The 18,831-nt window shown below is 42.3% G+C and overlaps 1 protein-coding gene across 6 annotated transcripts in view; it reads right to left on the bottom strand.

Annotated features, from left to right (window-relative positions):
- Window positions 1-18,831, bottom strand: part of Slc1a2 (solute carrier family 1 member 2) — a 147,774-nt gene that overhangs the window by 14,157 nt on the left and 114,786 nt on the right. For all 6 annotated transcript variants that reach the window (XR_005733559.2, XM_040284508.2, XM_005327403.5 and 3 more), the window contains one exon: window positions 13,259-13,393. Coding sequence is in view for 5 of the 6 variants with exons in the window: in XM_040284508.2 (XP_040140442.2) it covers window positions 13,259-13,393 (135 nt within the window). In the remaining variant the exon portion in view is untranslated. The remainder of the gene's footprint in view (window positions 1-13,258; window positions 13,394-18,831) is intronic.

The raw sequence follows: 18,831 nt of genomic DNA, 5'->3' as shown, positions 1-18,831 counted from the left end.
CCCTGCAGAGATTGCTGTTGGATAGGAAACCAGCCACAATTTTCTCAAATATGTGTTGTGACTGTGTGCCCCAGAAAAAAATAAAAATAATGTATCTTGCTCTTTCAATTAACCTAAAAAAATTGAATCTTCCATACTGTTTCTGGTACCAGAAAATATTAAGAATGCCCTTCTGTCAAGTCTTGAGTTGCAGATTCTGACTTGAAATATGTGATGGTTGATATACAACTCTTCCTCTTAGGAGATCCGTGCCAGGAAGGTTAATTGAGTTCCTAAGAGTAAGTAACGTCCTCCCATCTGTAAGTATGAACCAAATCATTGTGAAAAATCCTTTTAGCATGTTTACTAGGTATTCAAAGTCCTAAAGAGAAGGATTCTGGAAAACTACTAAGCAAGTTTGTAAACAAGTAAACAACACAAAAAAATAAAAGAAAGGAAATTAGGTAAAGATGCTGCTGAGAAATTCTTAGTCCAGGACACTCTAGCCTTCCGTTCAAGTAATGAGTACTATGATTAGTTCCAAGCAAAGTGTAAACTTTAGTTGTTGTTTTTTTTTTCTTGGAACACAGGTATAAAATAAATTCTATTTCCTGTGCTCAAAACCTACATCCAGGAAAGAATAATAATGAAGCTGTACTTTGAGAAGTCTCTCCTGGCTCCTTTGAAAGCCAGTTGTTTGAAAAGTATAAACCAGCTGTCGTGATTTCAAGCAGGAAGATGCTGCCCATGGGGAGGGGGAAAATCAGAGTTGACTCTGAACTCTCAGGAGCATCTCTCCATCTTGGAATATTCTTGCCTTCTTCTGCCCTGGAGAAATCTGCCTGAGGGTGATCACGTCTGTATATAATTGAAGACAAGGTCTTGAGGTGATCCACCAAATGAAGCACTTGAAGTAGATTACTAGGAAGCCCCAGTACAAGGGTATGAGGAGCAATATATGACAGTAGTCATGAAATGCAGGGTGACGGGGAGGAGTATGGAGTTCTCATGTACTTGTGCACTATAGGTGGCGATGCAAGCAGCAATGTATTGCATATTTTAAAAAGCTAGAGGAAAGGATTTGGGAAGTTTTCACCATAAAGAAATGATTATATTTTTGTTTTTGAGAGAGAGAGAGAAAGAGAGAATTTTTTAATATTTTTTTTTTAGTTTTCGGCGGACACAACATCTTTGTTTGTATGTGGTGCTGAGGATCGAACCCAGGCCGCACGCATGCCAGGAGGGCATGCTACCGCTTGAGCTATATCCCCAGCCCCGAAATGATTAATTTTTAATGAGACAGATATCTTTAACCTAATTTAAACATGTAACGTGTATACATGTATTGAAATATTAGTTACTTCGTTAATATGTATGACTCTGTTTTGATCTATCAGTTTAAAATAAAATTGAAAAGAATAAAGTAAGAAAAAGAAAAAAGCATGGATTCTAGAGGCAGACTGACTTGGATTCAAATGCTATATTTGCCCCTTCTGTGTGGGCAACCCTGGCACTTTAGCATTTGTGAGCTGTAGTTGTCTCAGCTGTAAAATTGAAATAACCAGTATAGCCAAATAAAAAGGGTTCTTGTGAAGATTAAACAACATAGCAAAGTGTTTAGACTTCCATTTAGTCCGAACCCAAAAGACATTATTTAATATATGTGTACTTTTAATATTACTCTAAATTTTATCAGGTAAATTAAAATGTATTTTTGTAGTTCCTTGATAGAACATCCAAACATACCTGGCTAAGCTACTATCCCCCCCTAAAAACACTAACATCACTTGTAGGAAAACTCCTATGACAGCTCTCCCAACTAACTTGCTGTGTTATCTGGCCATCATCTAGTTGTGGTCTGCTGAGGAAATAGTCAACCATATAATCCAAAATTCTGAAATGCTCCCAAATCCAAAAGTTTTGAGTACCAATATGATGCCATAAGTGGAACATTTCACACATGACCTCATGTGACAGGTGACAGAAAAAAAATGTAGGTTCACTAAAAATATTGTATAAAATCACCTTCATCTGATATAGACATATGTGTGTGTGCATGTATGTGTGCGTGTTACACGAAATATAATGAATTTGGTCTTTTGACTTGGGGTCCATCCCAAAGACATCTCATTGTGTTTAGGGCAACTATTTAAAAATGTTTTTAAAAAACTGAACTCTGAAACACTTCTGGTCTCAAATATTTCAGATAAGAGATATTGAATTCCTCCTTGGCAAGTGTCCAGTACCTTTGACCAAATGTTAAATTCCAAAGAGTGATAAAGTCTTCAAAAACAACTCTCTGAGGACCCATCGATCTCATGACCCAAGAGTACCTGCTTTATTGGAGAATAGATGGGCAAGAGGTAATGGGGTAATAGTGACAAAAATAATGACAATGATTATGACAATTATTATGTCACACTGACCAGGTATAGGAATATACTTTACTGATAGTACCTTAAATTATCCTTACCATAACTACATAGGAGGTACTGTTATTCACATTTAATACATGAAAAAAATGAATTCTGAGGAAATCAAGTGGCTTCCCAAAGTGCCAATCGTAGGAAACTCATAGAGCCAAATTTAACACACACAGTATGATTCCAGAATCCACTGCCTGACACATGTTGCAAAGAAACTCATAGCTACACAGCCCTGATTTTGAATCTAGCTCAGTCACTTAATAACCATGTGATTCAGATGATTTGCTGCTATGGTCCAAATATCTACATCCCTCCAAAAGTTCTATGTTGAACCTAGTCCCCATCATGATAGTATTAGCAGGAGAAGCCTTTGGGAGATGATAAGTTCATGAGCGTGGGGCCTTCAAGAATGTAATTAATGCCTTTATAAAATACGCCCATCAGAGATCCCTTTCCCCATAGACCATGTGAAATTACAGTGAGAACATAACTATCTGCGAGAAATTGAGCTCTACAAGACACCGCATTTGCCAGTACCTCCGTCTTGGACTGCCCAGCTTTCAGAATAGTGAGAAATAACTATTATTTATAAGCCACCTATTTTATGGCATACTGTTACAGCACCCTGAATGGGCTAAAACACTTGCTTGGCCAGAATTTTCCTCATGCAGCCCAAATATCTATTTCATAGGATTTGGGAAAGATAAAATCAGTTCATGACCCATAATTTATACTCAGTATATCCTGGCTCCTTTCCCTTTGTGTATAACTCCCATCCACCATCATGTGGACAACAGCATAAAATACTAAGCTCAAAGTTCATGACTTCTCTGTTTAATAAAGGCCATTTAAGGGAAAGATCATGTTTATGGGCTAAATAAGGACTAGACTGAGAGAGGGACCAGTTAATGAGGATGTGGTAGGTACACAGACAGATGGATTAGATGGAGATTTAGGATACAGAATTAAAGAACTTGAGAGGACTAGTTGGTTGTAAGGAATACAGAAGAAGACAGTCAAGCATTGGGGGCCTGACCAGCTGGGGTGGGAAGGGTTCTCCTTTCATCTTGAACACATTGAGCCTGGAGCATGTGACTTAGTCAAAAGTTCACAGACTCCTGCTTCTTCAACCCTTAACTTTTGACACCAGATTTCTTCTCACCTAAAGCAGCCACTGAATCAAGTTTTTGGATTAGGATTTCTGGATGAGCTTTCCCACGGTTGTTCAGTCATCTGTCTTTAATTCCATCAGTTCTTGGAAACAGCCATCAGGACAGAAATGGATGGAAGACAGAGTTGAGTAGAATTAAAGCAGACTGATGTAGCTGCCAAAATCAAAATAGAAAGAGCCCGGGACCTGGGGTTGGAGCCTTAGCCCACATCTTCTGACTCACCTAAGAAAATCACTTCTCACCTGAGCAGAAATTAGGGAATGAAGCTATTCCCAACCTCACAGGAGGCTGCGAGGGTTCAATATGATCAGGGAAATACTCAGTATGTCTGAAGTACTCATTACAGGTTGCAAGAACCCATGAACCTGCAAATATTCTTTTTAACATTCTGCAAACATTCTCTCAATAGCTAAGTAAAAAAAAGAAACCATCAACACCAATACTTGCTGAGTTTTTTTTTTGTTAATGAATTCATTCCTTCAACAGATGCCAATGAGCATATTAGTGTGTGCAGGGTATTCAGGATAGCAAAGAATAAAACAAGACCCTGCCAACCCTTCCTTTTTCCCAAGAACCTCACTTTCTTGTCTTCCACCTGAGAAATTAATGTTTTAATAGGAATGAGTACTGAGGGCTGTAGGGTTATAGAGGTGGGATACTCTATTACATATTACACATGGGGCACAGGAAAAGCTTCCAGTAGACATATCTTGAGTTGGGCCCAGAGGATGAGTCCAAAAAAAAAAAAAAAAGAGCTTTGGAGAGACGAGAAATATACATGAAATCTAAGAGAAAGGAGCACTCCAAATAATTCAAGATGGCCGAATAGAGTAAAAGAAGCAGAAAATAAGAATTAACTTAAGTCACAAATGGCCCTAAGAGTCAAATTCAGACAGCTAGGACTTTACCCAAAGTGTAGTTAGGAGCCATTTAAGGGATAGATCATGTTTATGGGCTAAATAAGGACTAGATTGAGAGAGGGACCAGTTAATGAGGATGTGGTAGGTACACAGACAGATGGATTAGATGGAGATTTAGGATATAGAATTAAAGAACTTGAGAGGACTAGTTGGTTGTAAGGAATACAGAAGAAGACAGTCAAGCATTGGGGGCCTGACCAGCTGGGGTGGGAAGGGTTCTCCTTTCATCTTGAACACATTGAGCCTGGAGCATGTGACTTAGTCAAGAGGTGATGCACCACAGGTGACTAGCAATACATACTGATGGTCACCAGACACACCTGAGATGCAGGACATACATTAGGATCATTACCCAGACATAACCATAAATGCCACAGGAGTGTTGGTTTACCCTCAGAGAGAATGTAGAGGGAGAAGAGCAGACACACCAGACTAGATCACTGAGGGCAACTGACATTTAAGGAATGAGCAAAGGAGTAAAAAGAAGTAGTTCTAAAAAGAAGGGTGCCATGGACATTGCCAAGTACTGCCTAGAGGTCAAGGAGAAGCGTCTCTTGGTTTCAGCCATAAAGATGCCCCTGTTGTTGATGTGCTAAGGGCAGTTTCTATAGGGAGGTAGGAACAGAAGTTGGTTCACTATAGGTAAATAATCGTGAAGTGAAGAATGGGGGACATTAGACGTAATCATTTTATTCAAGAAGATTTATTATGAAGATGAGGAGAAGGAATGGTTGACGAAGAATTTTTTGGTTTGCTTTTATTTTAAGATGTGGGATATTTGAACATGTTTAAATTCTAACGAGAAGGAATTGGTGGAAGAGGAACTAAAGGTATAGAGAAGAGGGGATCATTTACAGAGTTGGGCCCCTAGGGAGATTTGAGAGGATGGGCTCCAAAGTGGAGATGATGGTCATGTCTTTGGCAGAGAGACTCTGTCCCACCTCTACGGAAGAGAAGGAGTGAACAGTAAGTTTATGCAGATGTCTAAGTGAAATGGCAACCGCGAAAGGAGATCTGGTGAAGAGCAAGATGCCAATTTGCAAATTTGGATTACGCTATGCTATTAGAGCCCTGTCAGGACCAGGTTTCTCTGCCACAAAGTACACTGGGAAAATTCACAGGATGCTCAGCCAGGAGGTCCATCGTGGCTCCTCTATCTGCATCTTTCTTTCTGAATGTACTGACAAACAGCATCACAGAGAACACTAGGGGAATGTCTGACCAACTCAGGGGAAGTCCAGAGCAGGATGTGGGAATTTGTGGTGCACATCTGGAAAGTTTCTCCACAAGTAAGTACTTTCATTTTCCTTCATGATCACCCCTGGCCTCTCAGGGAACTGTGTCTTTTATGTTGACCTCAGCAACTTTTAGGTTGTCTAGATTAAAAAAAAAAAGAAATAGAGGTATAGACCCTCTTTGGGTCTGGATGCTGTGTGATTGGATTGCAAGAAGACAGAGGTGAGAGAAGAATCTTGCATTTAGTGGACTCACTGGATGACACAGCTGTGCTTTGGGGGCCGCCGGGAACCAAAGATGGAAGGGGGACTTGACAGTGATTGCACAGTCGCTGGGTCTGCTCATGGGAAGAAAAGTAATCTCCAAGGTGCTCTGTTTCTTCTCTATCTCCTGGTCTAAATCCTTTGGCAAGAAAGAAGTGGGATTGTCAGAAAAGCCTGTTTCTCAAAGAAAAACAGAGCTGAAGGTTTTGTTGGCTTGCACATGATTCCTCTGATCCCTTGTATTAGGTCATACCATAGAAATTGCCATTTTTGTAATTCTAAAGAGGCCAAATATTGGCAGTTTCCTATGATTCAACTTACCGAAAACAAACTCTAGTGCCTGCTCTCAGAAGGCAGGGTGCTAAGGGACTGTCATGAGGGTACAGTGTGGCAGAGAGGTCACCTAAAACCCCAGGCCTGGGGGAAAATAAAGGGCTAAAGCCACGTGGGGTTAAGGAAGGGAAGGAGACTCCCCTCTGACCTTGGGTCAAGGGTGTGAATTTTGGATCTGGGACTGAGCTGCAACCCTGGATCCATCAAGATGAGTTACTTAACCTTTCCCACTCAACGTTTCTCACTTGCAAAATAAGGGAAGCAATACCCAGCTCCTGACATATGGAGAAGGCAATCATCATCACCATCTGAGAGGTGCTCCACAAACCCTCTGCATGAAAGGCTCACGTGGCACAAAGTAGGTGCCAGCCCTCAACTGCTCAGCGTGTTACTATTATTACTTCAAGTAAAAAGCAAATGAGATCACTTCCTCCTTAATTCCCCAACCAAATCTTATGCACACTCCTCTTTTAGCAACTAGCATACGCTGTTGGAATTTCTTGACCACATCTCTTGGGATTTTTTTTTTAACTTCAGTACTAGACCATAAACTCTTTGAGCTGAGACCATATTTTATAGTTATCAGGATCTGTGGGAGATTGATTCTTGGACTCCTCGTGGATCTCCAATGCATAGATGTTCGTAGAGGAACTTTGTGAAAGTTCCTTTCACAAAATGGCTTGGTGTTTGCATGTAACCTACACAGATCCTTCCATATACTTTAAATCATCTCTAGGTTGCTTAGAGTAACTAAAACACCAGAAATGCTATGACTGTTGTTACGCTATACTGTTTAGTGGGTGATGGCAAGAAAAACAACTGTATGTGTTCAGCCAGACACAGTTTTTTTTTCCTTTTTTTTTTTTTATGTCCACTGTTGGTTGAATCTGGGGATGTAGAAACTGTTCCTTCAGGCCCAGGATGATGTGGGAAAGTTGGGAGGTGGGTATATGAAGCAGGCAAAATGGGATGGACTTTTACTTTGGGAACTCTAGAGACTAGAGAACTGGTTTTTATTTAGCAAGATGCCTGGCTGGGAACTTTGGATGTGAAAAGGGCATAACCTTGGAGGCGGAGGGAGATGCAGACAGCCCAAACTGTTTTGCAACTGAAAATAAGAGAGGCATCCAGAGAGCTGGGGGAAGAACCAAACAGATGGGGATCGAGGAGATGCAGCAAGACAGTGAGAGACCAAGAAAGCTGGAAACAGGGCAGGGAGATGCTCGGAGGCGGGGAACATAAAAAGGTTTGTTGTTGATTTTAAGAAAAGGGATACCTAATATTAAAATTTTAATTCCTGTGCTATGTGACATTATTAATGGTGACTACAGTACTTCAGAGAATGGGCAGTTGAAGGAAACTTTTTCATTTTCTCATTCTCCAGAGATTTGCTCTCTCCCCTTTCTGTGAACACACATTTATTTTGTAATATGTTAAAAAATGATTTTGCTGTGTAGAGCTACCCCCTACTCTGTCTCCTTGATCTGTGGTTGCATTGCCCAGAGGCAGGGACACATTAGTGGAGAGGGAAGGACTCAGTGGCATAGGGGTTACCTTTCACAGTGAGGTTGGACAGAGACTAGAGATAAGGCAGCAGGTAGAAATGAGGAGAATTCAATGTATGTGCTGAAATCAAGACTAAGATCAACAGACGGGTCTGGAATCTTCAGAGATAAGACAGATGTGGGATTTGGTTTTCTTTTCAATCAGGCATGGAGTGGAGTTGAAGTCAGTTGTGTGAAGGTGTGTTTGTGTGTGTACGCATGCACATTGGCAGACCTGGAATCCCTAAGCAACATTCAGGTCATCTGGATCTGAATCCCAGTTCACATATTTAATATCCACTAAACTGGGATAAGTCAATACTATCAGCTGCCTAATTGTGAGCCACCACTTTTATACAAATTCATGTCAAGTGCTTAGAGCAATAGGTAACACTTAAGGACACTCATCGGACATTAGCTCTTAGAATTCTGTGTCCTTTTGAAGTATTTTTATTGAATGGATGCAGATACTGTGAAGAGTTTCTCAAAAAAGAGCAGAGGGGCTTATATGCCCACCCTTAGGAACTCTTATCAGGATCTCTAGTTCCTTGCTTCCGGAAGGTCCCTGGACTGATCATCAGCATCACCTGGAAACTTGTTAGAAGTGACAATTACTGAGCCCCAACACAGATTCTCCAACAGAGTTTGGTGCACACTCAAGTTTGAGAACCAAAATTCTATTCCCTCCAGAGAGGCTTCAGAGGAGCTTCAGAGTCTGTCCTGTAGGACGGGGGCTCTTCGTGGGCCATCTCAACTGTACCTGTCCTAACACTATCAAGTGTGAGTGTGGAAGAGAGGCTCAGTATCCCCTACCCTCCCTTTTTCTTTCCTTCTTAAATGGAATGCTCATGTTGATTTGTATACAAACATCCATCACCAGCAGAATCTTAACATCAGGACTCCCAACCAGAAGGTACCCAAAGATATTGGGTTTAGATTTCTTTTCAACCTATAGCCAGACTGAATTACTTACTACCTCTCCCTGATATGGGCTCCCAGTTTTTACTCCATCCTGTCTCTGTGGTGGGGGTGTCAGTGAGCTCTCTTATAAATAGCTGCCAAGGGTTTCCCCCACACAAATGGCTTCCTGGATCCAGGGGAAGGCTCTGCTTTTAACCAGACCTGCCTATCTGTTGTTCTAGGACTCGGGCACTTTTCAGGGCTCTGGAATCTTGGATTTCACCATGACATTTACAGACCAGCTAAGCCTGCCCATTGAAAAGTATCCAGGGCTTCGCAGGCAGTAATGAGGCTGGCTGGTGTCCAGCGGCTGGCAAGCACTGTGACACATTAAATGTCACTGAAGCTTTGTTTGGTTTTAGACTGAAAAATTGCTAGAGTTATAAAAGCGTACAGACTTTGTTTAAAGAGGACAAAAATTCCCCCATCTTTTTCTTTGCTTTTCCTCTACCAACTACTTTTCTGAGAAACTCTCTCAACCTCCCCCTTCCCCCACCTTAACTCAACACCCACCCCAACCTACACACTGACCAGCACCCAAAAACCATGGAACCTACCCTAAGAGCTCGTTTCCAGAACTCCTCCAGCTGATGAGAAAGAATGTGGCACCATTACTAATTCAAAGCAGACCTGACCCAGCTACAGGCTCAGATGCCTATCTTCCCAGTATCCCCAACCCTCCCTTTTTTCTTTCCTTCTTAAATGGAATACTCATGTTTATTTGTATACAAACATCCTTCACCAGCAGAATCTTAACATCAGGACTCACAACCAGAAGGTACCCAAAGATATTGGGTTGAGATTCCTGCATTCAGGCCAAAGTCGTCGTTTTATTGTGTACACGGCAGAGCTGAGGCCCAGAGAGTGAGAAATTTGCTCCGGTCCCATAGACAGTAAGTGCAGAGCTCAGAGCCAGGTCTCCTGCCCCTTGGTATCTTGTTTTCCCTCAACCACATGCCTTCCTCTCCCCGCATCTGAGATCAGAACCCGAGAAGTAGAGAAGAGCTCTTCATGTGCTCTTTTCTAGAAGAGGGTAGTTTTCTCTTATGATTTCTTCAATATAGATAATCCAAATATATCATCAGTTTTTTTTACACTTGTTATTCAGCCAACTCCCTTCTGCTCCCATGTGTCAGCCCTGCTTTTCTGTGCAAGCGTGAGCATGTGATCACCTGCATCAGGTGATCCCAGAGGACCCAGCCCTCTGGTTCCATTTGCTAACATTTAGGTCAGAAGTAGGCAGGGTCTTGAATGTTTCATGAAGTCACACTCATCCAACAGAACTGAGAGCAAATGCCTGCCAGCAAGACAGGGTCCACAATGTCAGACCTACTGGGGCCAGAGGACTTGAGTTCTAAGAGAGGCCATTGTGAAAGGTGACTTTGAGCACGCCCCATTTGTCCCCATTTAGGCTCCTTGTTTTGTTTTAATGCTGAGAAAGGAGGCGAAAACAGGTCAAACAAAAAAATCTTTGGTTATGATGAAGAACCAGGGATGGCTCTGTCCATTTGTGCTGCTGTAACACTTACTGAGACTGGGTAATTATGAAGAACAGAAATTATTTTCTCACAGTTCTGGAGAACAGAAAGATAAAGACATCAGAATCTGGCCAGGGACCCTTTGCTGCATCATCACATGGTGGCAGGTGGAAGGGCAAAGGCAGAAGGGAGCTAAAGTCACCTTTCACAATGGCACCCATCCTACCTCTAGTGGCCTAATCAACTTGTAAAGCTCCCACCTCTTAATTCTGAGAATATAATTTAATTTCAGCATGATACAATATAAATTAAATTTCAACATGAGTTTTGAAAGACATCCAAACCAAAGTACGAGGGACCCTAATAGTTATGTCTTCCCTAGCCTCACCAGCTCTGGATCTCTGTGGTCCTCTTCTCCACCAGTAAACTACTTGATTCAAATGAGGAAACAGCCTGGGTGGGGTAAAGGGCTCTGACCTGGCCACACATGCTCCTCTGCAAGAGACTGACCCTCCTGATTGCCCATTTCTCATCTGTGAAATATAACATGGAGCTCTTTAAGGGATAAATGAAAGCAGATGGAAAGGCACTGCAGTCCCCACCGGATGTCAGCTCCTTTTCCTCATTCTTGAAAATATTATTGAATGTTTTTCAACCCAAAGGCATTTGCATTCTGATGGGGTGCAGCCTTTTAAAAGATAAATCTCTTTCTGGTGGACTTCAGGCCTCAGAAACAAGATGGAGAAGAGACCAGGCCAAGTAATCACAACAGGCAAGGGACCCTGGATGACAACATGAGTAGAGAGACTCAACAGACAAAGAGGCCAGGGTGTAAAGAAGCAGCAAGCCATGGAAGAAGGGAGCGGAATCGGAGCTCTTCCCTGTCTTCTGTGTGGAAAGACCCCGAGGGCCACACAGCATCTGCGGTCAAGGTTAGCACACACTACTGAGCTCCTGCTCAACCCCGCAACCACTGAAAAGGTCTTCATTTCTCTTTTGCCTCTTCCCCACCTAAATCCCACCCCACTCCTTTGTCTCCTTCATCCCATTCTCTCCCAACCCTTCCCACCCAGACCCCACCATGGACTGTCAAGCTTCATCCCAATGGAAGGTGGAAGGGCACCTTCCAGCCATTGTCTGAAGGGAGGCCATGAGCAAGTCTGCCCCTTGGTGCCCACACAGGGCGAGTTGGCAGAGTAGAGCCCTTGGTAGCTGAGAGACGGACAGACGCAGATCTGAGATGATTTAGTTTGCTCTTCACCTTCCCGTTTCCAACCCATTTCTCTGATGAGGAAAGAGCCAGTTAGGAAGACAACGTGACTCCTCCTGAGAGCCCCTTCTTTCTCCTAATGTAAAGTCCCCAGCCTGCACCACCAGCAGGCACATTTTATGGAGAAACCAGGCTTTCTTCTACCTTCCTGGATGTACTTCTTCCTGTCAGTCTCTTGCTTTTTTTTTTTTTTTTTCTCTCTCTTTGGAAGCATGAAAGTAGGGAGGAAGTACAAACTCGAATCCATAAAGTGTGGCTTCTGGCTCTTAAAAATTCATGCCAATAAATGTCAGGACCATCGCCACTGGTGGATAAGGCTGTTCAAAAAAGCCAGTGTGGACACTTTAGCCTCAGACTTCTGTGCCAGCACTTGTCACTCTGCACCTCTGACACTAAAATCCAAGGCATCGCTCAGACTGCTACCATTTAACCCCCAAACTGGACAGGAGGTACCAGAGTACTTCTCACAGAGCAGTCGTGCCCAAATGTGAGAAGTGGACTATAGAGAAAGTCCATTCCAAAGTCCCTATTGGGGACCACCTGGCTAGACTTGTCTACCTTCAAAGCGTGGCCAGAAAACTTCTTTCATCAGAAATGAGGCTGGGCTACATGTTCAAGGTCAAGTGCAGGTTTCCCTGCAGAGCTTCAGGGCTGTCCATCTTGCCTGGCCTTTCTCACTTATAGGTCCCCACAGTCTAGGTACACTGTTAGTAGCCTCAGCACAGGCTGGTCTTGACTTTCCCTCCACTACATATTCTTGGGTAATTTCTACCTGTCGAGTATGATTCAGCTCAGCTCTCATTGCATTTTATAGCTTGAATATGGTCATGAACAAGAACACGGCAGACTCCAGAACCCAGTACAGCCTAAAGTCAAATCTCTGTTCATTTCCAAATCATTTTACCTCTCTGAGCCTCAATTCCCTTGTCTATAATACGAAAATAATAACCCCAATCTTTCACAATTGTTAAAAGAGGACATACAAGCACAGAGCGAGCACTCAAATTCAGGAACCATTTTCACTATTTTCTGACCTTCTCCATTGTGCCTCTGCATCCTAGACTGGAATGGATGTCTCTCTCCACCACTATGCTCTTTTGTGGGTGCTATTTTTAATATGTTTTTATGGTGTAATTTATATACAATAGAACATATTCATTTTCAGTCCCTGGTTCGATGAGGTTTTGAAAAATGCAGACTCCTGTGCATATGGAATATTTTTATCACTCCTTAGGTTCCCTTTGTGCCCCTTCCCAGTTCATCTCTACACCTTTATCCCAAAACTCAGGCAATCCTTACCTCTTTTTAGTGCTAAGATCATATTATCTTTTCCTAGAACTTCATGTAAATAGAATCATGTGGTATGTGCTCCTTTCTATCTGGCTCTGTATACATAATTGGAGATTTTTTTTTGTCTGTTTCTTACTACTCACTTTTAACTTGGTATTGCAGTCTATCTGGTTCCTCCACTAGACTGTGAGACCCTCAGAGTTTCCTCTTTTTCTTCTTTAGTTTCTAAGTGGACACTCAGTAAATGTTAGAGGAAAGTGGGGAGGCAGCCAGGGAGGAGGGGGTGCCATGGGATTGGTTAAGGTCTCCATTGTGTCCTTGCCACCTGTCCACCCCTGGAAGACCGCACTCACAACCCCCAGCAGAATCCCCTCTGCAGGCACTTACAGCAGCCAGTCCACAGCCACCAGCAGGCTGATGTCTTCTGTCGGCAGGCCCACAGCTGTCAGAATGAGGAGCATGGTGACCAGCCCGGCGCTGGGGATACTGGCTGCACCAACACTCGCCAACGTGGCCGTGAGGCTGTGAGAACAGAGAAGGCCAGGTCATGGGAAGAAGAGTCTTGGCAAAATCATCCCTGGAAATCTTCAATTCCAATTTTCCTCCAGCCAAAAAATCCCTTCTCCTCCCCCAGGATCACAGAAGTCCAAAGGACTGAATTAGGGTCTCTTTTGGATTCTGCTCAACTGTGATAGAAGCTTGTAAGTTTATGGATTGAAGCCTATTCTCATCATGGTATCCAATTAGCCTAACCGATCACAGCACTCAAATAAAGTAACTATAGCTCTAAAAGCAGGCACAAGGAAATATTAAAGGAGAAAAATAAATCACCCTAACCCTCCCACGGGAACATAACTGCATGCATTTCTGCTTACGCCTTTATGTCTCCACAAGCACCAGAGTCGCTTGGACTACGTGGCAAGAGTCTGAGAAGGTCATTGCCAATGTTAACATGAGAACTCAGAATAGGAAATATCCAGACCCAACTGAGTGGACATCAGGGGAAGAAATCAACAGATTTCAAATGACATTAAGCTTCAGTTGCCTGGATGCTTGTCCACGGGCTGGAAAATATATTATTCGGAAAGAAGGTGCCAAGCAACGATAATGAAATAAAGAAAAGCTTTCATTACGAAATATCCCATTGTCTTCTTTCCAAGCAAGGCCATTTCCAGGTCTGTCTCTGGGAGGTTAACCTAGGGTTCAAGTGCTCTGTCTAGACACCAGGGGGGGTCTCTGAAACCCAGCCAGCAAAGAGCAATGTCTTTCACGGATGCCGTTTATAAAAGCTATCACTTCTAAAGGAAGGGCGCTTCTAAAATGAAGGATGCCCAACTTGATTTTGTGTTCACTGAAAAGAAAAGAGGGTTTGCTTTATTTACGGTCATAAAATTCCAGAGTAGGCACTCGGCCTCCAGAATGAGAGCCAACCTAGGTCATCATTGAGAACAGAACCCTGGGATCTTACAGGGAGCGAGAAGGGACCGGGATTAACCTAATCTTACACTGGAGGAAATGAAGGCCCTTGGAGATTCCGTGAAGTTGAGCTGAGTTTTTCATAATGCCATCCCTCGCAGTCAGTGCAGACACCTGTCTTGGGTGTCTGTTCCCTTCTGTGCTCTCCCCTTCCCTTCCATCAATGTGGATCTGGTATCTGGGTTTAGAAAACTACATCTTCCTTGAACTCATCTGCATCAGCAAATACAGTGTGTACTGATTCTCAAAGTTCTCCACTTCAACAACCCAGGTTCAAATCCCAGCCTTCTCCTTTATTAACCCCCCTGACTCTGGGTACCCTAACTTCTTTGTGCCTTGATTTTCTCATCTTAAAAATGGAGGCAATAATGGTATCTCATGCACAGGGTAGCCGGAAGCTTTCAGGAACTAGTGAGGATAGATGCATTTTGAAGAGGCCAGTCACACTGTACCTCCCTGGGAAAACTGAATTGTCATTTTTATCAGGGGAAGGGCGAGACTGCTTTGCAATGGAAACTTCCCCAAAGCCCCAGCACTGGAAGGTGGGAATTCTCCACCATTTCCTTCAAGAAACACAGAATAGCAGGGAAGGGAATGTTTCCAAGTTCCAATGATCTTGGCCTCTGCATTTTATTTACAGCATCAGTTTCTTCTGTTATGAATCACTCTACACATCCTTTGCACTGTAGCCATTTTATCTGGCTTATTTTTGGTTGTGTGAGACAAATCCTATAAAGAAAGTTCTTCCTGGGAGTCAGTTCCTTCACCCCAGTGATATCTTCATGGGCACAGCATCTGTGTAATTCCAAGCAACAGCTGCAAAGTCTCCTTAGGCAATACTGCCCTTCTACCTTTCTGCTTTGCTGGGCCTTCCACTCACTTCTTTATGACCAGTTCTGGAGACTGGTCATAAAGAAGTGAGACTGGTCATTTATGTTATACACAACATAAAGCAGAACCTCCCAGTAATCCTGCAAGATACATGTGTGGCAATACTTGGCTCCATCATGAGGAAACAGTGGACTAGCTAGACGGAGAAAGTTAGGGTAACACAGCTGGAACATGGTCTGCTGGGATTTGAACACCTATCAGCTTGATTCCAAGTCCCTGATGGCTCTTAGTGTCCCTGATTCCCACCCCCATCTTGGAAGTTCTATGACCTAATGAATATGCTGGGATCCTTGGTAGGAAAGCATGAGGGATTTACTTGGTAACACAGCATAAAGCTGGACTTGGTTATTTTTCTCCAAATAAATTTCCAGCAGTGAACTGCAACACACCTATGCAGGGCCCCCAGAGGCAGCCCTTGTGGTATCTACCATTAAGGTAGGTTTGGCCGCACTTGCCAGAGACCAGATATTTGAATATACATGGCCAACCTTATCCTTTCCTGAGTGAAAATTCTCAGCACTCTCATTATTAATATAAATTCTCAGCACTATCATTATTAATATAAAATACGTAGATAAAATTGAATCATTCCAGCACAATTGAATCACTTAGTCACTGATTCATTCTCCCATCTCTTAATTCCTAACAGAATGAACTTGATGGGGAGCCAGGGTTGCGTCAAGACCAGGAATCAAGGGACCAGAAACCATTTTTACTTGGTAAAGGGTTTAAGCCCTTGGAGTTTAAAAGTAAGGGAATTGGCAGTCTCACATGCTCTCTGTTAGGACATGATGTAGAAGGCTTCAGACTCTGACCTGAAGCAAAGTTTCCATCGTGAGAAACCTCATAGTACTTGCTATGTCACTGCCACATTTTTTTTTAAAATAGTATAGGAGTCCAGTTGTATTTTAATAGTAACAATTCTAACAGCTCATGTGTATTGACAGCTGACTATACGATACACCAGTACAATGCTCTCAAACACCCTGGAGTGTGTGATTGTCGTCCTCATTGCAGACATGAGGAAACTGAGGTCCCTTTATAGAGCATACATCATGAAGTGGTTGTAAGGATTAGATAAATTAACATATGCAAACCGACAGCTTAGACTAGTGTGGGTACTGTGTGCAGTGGTTAAAGGCCAGACCCCAGAGGTGGATGACCTGGATTCAAATCCCATTTTTACCACTTTCATTAGACAAGTTATTTCACTTTCCTGCACTTCATTTTCTCCATCTGCAAAATATAAAACCCAACACTTATTTTCCAGGTCTCTTTCTACAAACACAAGTTAACATTCTCAATAAATGGAAGCCCACATAAGCATTGGGAAACCTGAATTTGAAGATTTCTCTATCTGGTTATGTGTGACCTATTCTCTGAGCCTCCCTTCCCTTATCTACTAGATGAAAGGCATTTGATAAGACAGCCTCTAGGAAACTTTTCAGCGGATGCATTCTTGCTGAGAATGCATTTTTATTTATGTTTTCATATTGTGTGTTACACATGGTGAGTTTTCCTTTTCTCTGTTTTCTGATTTCATTGCCAAACTGAGCTCAGATGCATATGGGATATTTAACAAATCTTTTGGAAGAGTCATAAGGGAAGATGAGAAATGGGTGAGTCTATAAAAATGTCCCTGGGCTTCTTAAACGCCTCAGAGCTGGATAGATCAAGCCAAGTTCTGACACGTGGTTCCATGGCAATATTAGCCAGCAGAACACACAAAAGACCGGACCAGTGACAAATTCCAGTATTGCTGTAGACATTGGTCATTCCTTGTGATTGGAGTGTTCAAGAAGCACAGCCTGTAGAGAAATCAGACATGAATGACCCCCCATCTCTTAGGAGAAGTCTCCTGAAGTGACCCATAGGCCACTGAAGGTCTCCCAGAGAATGATCTGTCAAATAAATAGTGGGCCAACCAGACACCTGATTATCACCAGCATTTCTGAAATAAAGGCTGACAGTCTTATCTGGGGTTTGGAAAAAGCTTAATCTTAACAAAAGGCCACTGCCTCTTCTGACCATCCAGTGGAGGGGGAAGCAACAAATAATGATTCTAGCATTTTCCTTTGTGTCAAAGTCAGAAAGCAGGGATGATGAGTCAGAAGGAAGTTGGTCATGGAGTAGATTTGCCTCCTGCCTCTGGCACCCATAGAGACTTAGGTTTGTCATATAAATACTCTGAGCCTCACGTCACTATTCTGAAAAATGGAGATGGTGACTATGCTCCTCCCCAGGATTATTGGAGACATTCAAGGTGACATATGTAAAGAGACTGCCACCTCAGAAGTTCCAAAAGAGTGGAGTTACTCTCATTTTAGGGACTAAAAGTATGTTTCAGTATCTACTTAATTGTTTTTCTCAGACTGGGCCTGGGACTTGGATGTCACGGGTTTTGAAATTTTCCTTCTCTAAGTGCATTTGTTGCACAGAACGTGATCCTCCTGTCTCCTGCATTTACTGATCTCGTGGAATCTCAGAGGAGGAAAGAAAACGTAAATCATAGAATCGAAAGGTCACAAACTCAGCTGTCTTAAAGAGCCAAACAGTGGTGTAGTGACAAGGACCAGGTACAAATAACAGGGAGCAAGGGAGGCTGTTGAAAACTGGAAAGAACCCATCTTACAAGTCAGTAAAATTCTAACTTTTTACAACATACTGTAGGGCAGACAAAGTGAGACTCTGAGCTGGCTTCAGCCCATGAGCTACCAATTTACAGTTCCTAATTCTGAATATCTTCCTTATTTGCAGATAAGGAGAATCTAGGAGTAGAAACAGGACATGAATAAAACCAGTAGCCAGCTCATTTTTTTTGTGTGTGTGTTGTTTTGTTTGACTTTAATCAAAGCCAAAAATTGTCTTCTAACTTATCTGAACTCTTAGTTGGACTGGGAATGATAATCTTAAAATGATGATTGCAAAGAGTTTTATTTCATGCTATAATGTCTATACAAGGAACCATTTGAAGACTGATGTGTTCAATAACACCTAAGCAAGAAGCTGAAAAGTTGGCCTGGCTAGTAAATGTGATCTTTAAGTTTGTACAGAAGCAATGCATTTTTAATGACCTCTTGGGAGTGTTCTGAATTTTTTTAAATAGCTTTAGTAAAAACAAAAATATGTGCTATTTATTTGTAATAAGATGTTTTATGTCATATTGAGGAATTGTTTCTTCCAGCATTTCACAATTTCTGCCATCACTTCCTGGAATACTTAAGGAAGAATATTTAATGAAAGAAAAATTAGATCCAGAATCAGCTGATTCAGCCCTGTCAACTCAGGGCTAGTGGTGTAACCTCGGACAAATATCCATGCTTCCTGTAGCCTGAGTTTCCTTATTTATTAAATAGGCATAGAAATAATTGCCCTACCTGTACCATAGGATTGTCAATAATCAAATAATATTCAATTTCTGGATACAGTCAACATGTGTAATACAAACAGAAGAGATTCATATGAGTCTGCTGCTTTTCTGTCACAACCTTTCCCCTTAGGGTGGCCAACAATTCCTCCTCTGTTATTTCCTTCATCCACTAGGAAAACTGAAATTCAAATAGCCTCTGTCAAATGGAGTTAATGTGGAGATG

Source organism: Ictidomys tridecemlineatus, chromosome 4 (assembly GCF_052094955.1).
Source record: "Ictidomys tridecemlineatus isolate mIctTri1 chromosome 4, mIctTri1.hap1, whole genome shotgun sequence".
In the NCBI taxonomy this organism is placed as follows: domain Eukaryota; kingdom Metazoa; phylum Chordata; class Mammalia; order Rodentia; family Sciuridae; genus Ictidomys; species Ictidomys tridecemlineatus.
Note: the sequence above shows the minus strand (reverse complement) of the source record. Positions and strands in the feature narration are given on the sequence as shown.